Here is a 7,536-nt window from a genome sequence, read left to right on the forward strand (position 1 = left end):
GCCTCTTCAGCTCTTAAATATAAAGCAACCTCCTTTTGGCAAAGTCCTGATTAGAACAACATTGATTGTAGTTATTTATAGCTCAAATGCTATTGCTGAAAATTTCTCAAAGTTGTAGATACTGTATTATTAACTATAGTAAAGCTCTAAAAATCAGTCAGCAGAGGCCACTTCAATCTCCGCATGATAATAAAGGATTATTATGTGCAGTAACCTATTTATGAAAAGGAAACAGTGTGCTTCTTTCAGACTCCATCAATTGCTTTAATAAGGAATTGAAAAGCCTGGCCTACTTTATATGCAGATCACCATCCCAGTTGCATAAGGATTTACAATAGACAAAACAAAACTGTTTTTGTTGTAAATAAGGGCTGTTTGTTTAAATCGCACAATAATGTTTGCATCTCAAAATTATTTAGAGGCTAATAAGGCTTAATAAAGTTTGACTGTATACTTGTTAATAAAAATGGTTTCAATATTCTCCAGGAAGGAAATGTAAATTGAAGGTGATAACGTAAAGCTTTAAGTAAAACAGGCCTGAGTTAATGGGAAAGGAGAAGACTTAGTGCGTTTGTTCACTGATGGGCTTAAGAAAACCAGCGTTGAGAATGGAATTCAGTTAACTTAAAACATTTTCGAAAATTTAAGATAATGAACTTAATAGTATTCTCCAGTAGATTAGAATTATTGCAACATTACTTTTGCTTTAGAGACTGAAAACTTGGCATGGTTCAGACTACTGAAAGTTAGTGTGATGCACATACTGATATCTGCTACCTTGCTTTGGAGGACTGGAGAGACCCAGGTTCAAATTTTACCTTTGGCATTGGTTCATTTGCCTGTATGTTAATAAATTTAATGAGGTGTGGGATGACCCCTGCTGGTGTCCCTGCTTATAAAAAAAAAAAAAATGTATCTGGCAGGAAAAGGACATGTTAATTTCAGTCCAAAAAAGTTACAAATATAAACTCTGTCATAAAATGTATAAAAATACCTAATTTAATGCATAAAATATTATAAGTAATGTTCTCTTAAGTATGAAGATAATCTTAAACCACTGAACATTACTGTGTTAGAGCTGCAATGCAACGTATTAAGAAGGACATTAATTGTTCAGTTCACTATGACATTGTGTTAAACGTCTTTTATTAATGAGCTGTTACTCCCAGCTGAGGCATTTGATAACCTCTAGTCCATTGCAAAATCCTCTCAGTTGATTTCAGTGGATCACTCTAAACAAACCTAGAGGGAAAAAATACCCCAATAATTTACATTTGAGTCTGTAAGGTCCTAGAACTAGATTCATTTAAAGGAGGGCAGCTTTCCTATAAATCGAACCTTCTGATTTAATGCAGCTGACATATAGATCTATTTTACAATTTTTTTTTAATTTCAAAAATACAACACATTAAAATAGGTTCAATTTATCAAAGCTAAGAGCAACAATTAAGTAATAATGTACTTAAAGTGCAAAGGCACTTTAACACAAAAAAGTGACGCCCAGTGGCTATACTTGGTAATTGAAACAGCAGTACTGTATATTATTATTTACAAAAGAAAGTCATAGTCCAGGAAAAAAGATCTTTGGAGATCTTCTATATAATACATTAAGTTTCCACTTTGAAATGAAAAGAAAAAAAAAACCAACAGAAAACCCAAGACCCCCTTCCTCATTTCCTTCCAAATCAAAAAAGAATTATGCAAGATCTATTACAGAAACATACATTTGCAGTGACAGTTCCTACAGAAGGGTCAAAAGGAGAGAGATATAGAAATAATTTAAAGGGAACGTTGCAAAAGCAACACCATATCCCTGCTATGCTGTAAGGGTTCCATTTCTCTCTCACTCCCTCACTAATTTTAAAAAGTGGAAATGTTGGGAATGCGACAGATGACATCGGCACTGAGTTCAGACTCAATCGAATGTGATGCTGAGCTCATTTAAAATTTTTCTTTTGTCTCCCACCTCCCCCCCCTCACAGCTGACTGATTGCAGTTTGTTTTTCCAGAACTTCGAGGTAGTCTGGTTCTGTTTGTAGCTTTCCTTGGAGTAAAGGATGCTCGGGTTTAGACTGTTCTGCAAAATATTTCCTGGGAGTTCCATATAAAACAGTTTTATTTATCCTGTCCTGGTTTTGGCGTCTCGATTCATATGAAGGGGCAAACTGCCTTTTGGGTAAGGTGCAAAAGTTATAATGAACTAATCCTCCGGTGGGGAGTTCCTTGACCCTTTCTGCAATATTTTGATACAGAAGCTCTGGTTCCCTCGGCGAGGACTGCTTTTCCAGTAATTCAGCTGCACTGATTGTAAATGCGAGACTGGCAGGGTCTTCCTTTTTGTGGTCAAGATTGCTATAGCTAAACTCCTGGAGATTCCTGTAATAGGCAACCGGATCCCCTTCCTTTTGCATGTAGATTGGGTTTTGGCACATCTGTCCAACCGGAGGGGGAATGTAGTTATAAACATGTCCTTCAGTTTTATCGTGGGTCTCAGTGTTGTAAGACCCGTACTGGAGCTGGAACGAACTTATATCTAAGTTGTTTGCGCTGCTGGGCATGCTTTGCACCCCCTTCCGGCGCTTAAGGACAAAGACAAACAGGCCTGCCCCAAAACAGACGGACAAAATAAACACAACCAGCAAGCCTAGAATTAAGACAGACAGCGGAACTTCAGTGTGGATTTCTGGGTAGGAGCTGGGCGAGGCACCAAGGAGATGGGGTGTATCTGTGTTCTGGTTCATGGAGAGGAGAGAAGAATCTGACAAGTTGGGGTTCTCTGGGCAGATGGCTTCTTTGCTCAGGAATTTCAGGTGCTCTCCAGAGTGCTTGGTGGGAGACTCGCATATGACTTCGTTGATAACTACGGGGGGATTTGACTGCTGGTTGTTCTGGTCAGTGACTTGCTCTATCCAGTTCCTCAGCCCCAGGATGTCACACGTGCAGTCCCAAGGGTTCTCCTGGAGGTCTATCTGAATCAGAGCCGAGAGCTGGTCCAAGACTCCTCTCACCGGCAGGTGTGAGAAATGGTTGTTTCTCAGGTTGAGTCTGGTGAGGGAAGTGCCGCCAAAGACGTTGTCGGGCAAGGATCTGAGCAGGTTGTTATTGAGAAATAAGAGATGAAGATTACTCAGAGCATCAAAGGTGCGCGGCAGGATCTCCTTGATGACATTGTACTCTAGGTAGAGATACTGCAGGCTGTGCAGCCCGGCGAACATAGACGGGTACAGAATCTCAAGGTAGTTGCCGTTAAGGTAAAGTCTGCGTAAACTTGTGAGGTTTGTAAAGGCACCTTCTTGTATCACTGCAATTCTGTTATTTCCTAGATGTAACAAATCCAGAGAGCTGTACTCTGCGAGATCGGTTCTATAAATGACTTGCAGATAGTTACTGGTAAGGTAAAGTTTCTTTGGACTGGTCGGCCTAGGGTGGAGTTCGGAGATGTTACTTATCTTTTTCTCTTGGCAGTTCACATTTAAGCCGTTGTCTGAGCTCTGCGAAGTACAGATGCAGCCAGCTGGGCAGGTGATGGGCACGGGAGACTTTGTCTGGTAAACCATGATAGGTCCGAATATCTGTCTGTCTTTCGACACAGTGACACGGGGTGTGGGGCGGTTCCTAGTTTTGGGTGGCCGGCTGGCTTTTGGGGCTCTGGTGGGATTGATGGCAGAGTTGGCTGTGGGCGACAGCCTCGAGATGTGCGGGTCTGAGAGGACAGGGTGTTTTTCCCTCTGGCTGGAATCGCTGGAGCTTTTCCTAGGGCAGAGATCTTGCCTGGTGAGCTGGGTCACATCTTTCCCGTGAAGCCTGAAGGGGGTTTCGCAGACTATCTCGCCCACGAACACGGTGATGGTGTCGAGCCAGGCCTTGAGGGGCAGCAAGTCGCAGGTGCAGTTCCAAGGGTTCTCCTCCAGCTGGATTTCCATGATGCCTCCGATGTGCTCCAGCACACCAGCAAAAGGCATCATCTTCAGCCGGTTCCCCCGCAGGTCCAGGTGGGTGAGGAGCACGAAGCGGAAGACATTGCTGGGCAGGGACAGGAGGAGGTTGTCGTTGAGAATCAGCACCTTGAGCTTGTTGAGCTTGCTGAAGGCTCCCGCCTCAATGGCACTGATGTAGTTGTAATCAGCCTGCAGGTACTCCAGACTCTCCAAGCCCAGGAACGTGTCCTCCTTCAGCACTTCCAGCTTGTTGTTATTGAGGTGCAGCCTCTTGAGGGTGCGCAGGCCGCTGAAGGCCCCCGTGCGGATCTCCTGCATGTCGTTGTTGCCCAAGTGGAGGGTCACGGCGTTGGAGTAGTTGACGAACTCATTGGGGAACAGGCGGGTCAGCGCGTTCCCGTTGAGAAACAGCTGGTAGATCTTGGACGGTGGCGGCAGGAGGAGGCTGACGGTTGTAAATCCTTTGTTTTCACAATTAATGTTCAGCACGTTCTCCTTCTCCTCACAAGGGCAGCGGCTCTTGCTGCAAATGTCTTTGGCAGGTTTGCGACTCTCCGTCTGCGAGATCCCAGCCACTGTTAACAAACTGAGCAACCAAACACCCTTCAGCATCTTTAAGCGCCGTCGATCGCCGCTTCGGTACCTACAGTCAAACCTTTCGAGACAGGTAAGGAGAGAAAGAAGAAGTCCCCAGTGAAAACACCCAGGAGCAGAGGCTGCGAGGGGAGGGCGGAGCAGGTGGCAAGGCTGGAGGGGGGGGGGGGGGGGACCGGCAAGGCAGCGACTCGCAGAACTCCTCCGAAATCCCCCCTCCTCCTCCTCCTCCGCCCCTCCTTTGCCTCTCGGAGAGCGCCCGCGGAGCCGCCGCGGGGGAAGCCCCGTCGGGGAGCTCTCCGAACCCCGGGGCTCCCCGGCGCTGCCCTCCCCTCCCGACCCCTCCGGGCAGCCGCCTCCGCCTCGGCGGCCGCCAGCCCGACCCGACCCAGCCCAGCGGCTCCGGCACCCTGAGCCCGCGGCGCCGCCCGGCCCGGGGCAACCCCCCCCGGCTCCCGGCTGCGGGGCTCCCCCTTCACCGCGGGGCGGGGTGCGGGGGGGAGGTAAGAATAAACGATCGCAGCCCACACAGCCCCCCTCCCCGGTCCCCTCCCGGCAGCAGGGCGCCCCCGAACCGCGCTCCCCCCCGCCCCCCCCCCGCCCCGCTCCTCGGTTCGTACCTGCTCTCGGGGCGCCCGAGGGGGCAGCAGGGGCCGCCGCCGCCGCCGCCGAGTGCCGCCGCCGCCGCCGCCGCGCCCCGGGAGCGAGAGGCATCGCCCGCCTCACGCCTCAGGAGGAGCTCCGCCGAGGAGGCGCCGCCGTTCGTCCCGTCCCGTCCCGTCCCGTCCCGTCCCGGCTCGGCGGGAAGTTGGGCCGGGCGGGGACCGAGGAGCGGCGGCGGCGGCGGCGGCGGCGGCGCCGCTGCGGGAGCGCGGGCGGCTCTGCGCGGGGCGCGGCGCGGCGCGGCGCTTTTGCCGGCTGCCCCGCACGGAGCCGCGCTGACGTCACGCCGGGGGCGGGGGGGACGCGTTTTTCCCACCCCCCCTCCTTCCCCGGTCCCGGGTTTTCCCCCCCCCGCCCCCCCCCTCCCCGGAGTCCGTCCGTTCCCCCACCCCCCCGGGATCCGGCTCCGCTCCCGGCTCGGCTGCGCATCGCGGGAGCGCTCTGCCAGCACCGGCAGCCGCGCCGCGGCCAGGACGGCGCGGGGACTGGGGAGCCGGGGAGTGGAATCAGGTAACAAGCGGATTTACCTGGGTCCGGAGAATTTATTTTTTTTTGGCCCCGAGTCCCTAAATCCGTGCCCTCAAAACCGAGAGCGAGTCAAGCGGCTTCTCCGGCACAAGCCAGCCGCGCACACCCACACCCACACACACACACACACACCCCTCCCCACACACACACACACACCTCCCCACACACGCACGATCTGGCTCTGGGAGCAGGGGGTGCTGCAAAACCCGGACCCGGCATCAGCATCTCTTCCCCGCGTTGCGGCTGCAGCGGCTCCCTTCCCCAAATTGCCGTGGCGAGCTCTCGTCCGGCGCCGTTGGCGATTTCCACACGCGCGGGGAAGTTCGAGGCTTTCCGCCGAAGTGGGCTGGCAGGTCACGGCAGCCGTGTGCCTCAGCCCCTACACGCTCTGGAAAGCTGCCCCGAGCGCCGAGCAGCTAAGGCCACAACTAAGGTGACCATTCACACTGGCTAGACCGGTCCCGCTGCCAAATCGCGATGTTATGGTAGAGCGTTTTGGCTGCCTTTAAAAAGACAAGATGTTGGATGCGCGTTCTTGTGACTTCGCTTAAGCGCCGTGCGCTGGGCGCACATCTGTTTGATGGGAAAGGATGGCTGCTCGCGGTCTCTGTCTCGGAAGGTAAAACTTCGGGTTCACACTGGGAAAATAAAGAGACGCTCCACAATGATTTTTTAAAGTGCCAACATGGCAGGGTGCGTTATTACCAGATCCTCATAGGGAACTATCCACACTTCGCTTAGTCCTTAGAACGTAGAGGTTTGCTGCCAAAAGAGTGCTGGGCTTGGCAAAAGTGGTACTGTCATCTCGTGTTTTTCTTTGGCCGTTAAGTATCAGAGCCCACATTTGAGGGGCAGCCAAAATGTATTGTCTGTTCTTGTGGGGGGCTTGAGATCCGAACAGGTAGCCTCCTGCAGCTGCCGGCACAGATGCCTTTGCGCTGCTACCGGGCAGGAATAGTGCTGGAGTTTGCATTCGGGACTGGAGTAGCTGCAACTTCCCTATCTAAAATTTGGAGAGGTTGTGGAAAAAGCAAGAGCGTGCCACATCGGAGCATGTTTTTGCTGTGGTGCTGCATGAATTTCAACTAGGTTGGGATTCTGAAATGCACTCGGAGCTGCTCCATTTCTAACTCTCTTTATCCAGCTAAACTCTGGAGCAAAAATTGCCAAGATCAGGAAAGATGTGTGTAGCAGATCTGGGGTTTTACAACACTAATACACCAGCAGCCAGATTATTATTCTGCAAGATTTTTTTGCTTGTTTTCTGCTTTAAACATTAGAATGTGGTGTTTGGGGAGCAAAACTGGACTAGTTACAGAACATAGCAAATCTTATTTTCAGAGCTTTCTAACACGGTCTAGGGGCATGAGCCTAAAAGCCAGAAGGTAAAAGTAGACCCAGCATGATTTTTTTGTTTTGTTTTTCTGAAGCGAGCATATTCATACACACACCTGCCCACACTGACACACGCACAAAGCCACACACACGTTCCTGTAACCTACCTTCAACGCCTCTCACCTGAGCAGCCCCGCACAGCGTTGCCAGCACTCCCAGGGCTCGCTCCAACACACGGCAAAGGCTGAAGGCAGAAGTAAGCCCAATGCATTTTTCTCTCATCTCACAGCACACATTTGTTTCATGTCCGTGAGTTTCCATGACGTGCAGCTTTCTGGTGAGCGGCCATCGTGTCCTGGAATTGGCTCATGGGGCAGCATATACTGTCCCACTTGCCTGTGTTTACTAGTACGGAGGAAATGTGTTTGTGGTAACTGCTGATGCTGCCTTGGAAGGGAAAGTGTACGCACGGCATGCC

At 50.9% G+C, this 7,536-nt stretch overlaps 1 protein-coding gene across 1 annotated transcript; it reads right to left on the minus strand.

The window, feature by feature from the left end:
* Window positions 1–426: 426 nt before the first annotated feature.
* Window positions 427–5,328, minus strand: SLITRK2 (SLIT and NTRK like family member 2). Its single transcript, XM_049827961.1, has 2 exons — window positions 5,153–5,328; window positions 427–4,593 (listed from the first exon to the last, which is right to left on the minus strand). The coding sequence occupies exon 2, from the start codon at window positions 4,548–4,550 to the stop codon at window positions 1,977–1,979; it is 2,574 nt and encodes an 857-aa protein (XP_049683918.1). The 5' UTR covers window positions 4,551–4,593; window positions 5,153–5,328; the 3' UTR covers window positions 427–1,976.
* Between the last annotated feature and the right edge of the window lie 2,208 nt (window positions 5,329–7,536).

This window comes from Accipiter gentilis, chromosome 24 (assembly GCF_929443795.1).
Source record: "Accipiter gentilis chromosome 24, bAccGen1.1, whole genome shotgun sequence".
In the NCBI taxonomy this organism is placed as follows: Eukaryota; Metazoa; Chordata; class Aves; order Accipitriformes; family Accipitridae; genus Astur; species Astur gentilis.

Bases quoted from the DNA above. Each gene is read 5' to 3' on its own strand.
- SLITRK2 (XM_049827961.1), bottom strand. From the start codon at position 4,550: ATGCTGAAGGGTGTTTGGTTGCTCAGTTTGTTAACAGTGGCTGGGATC.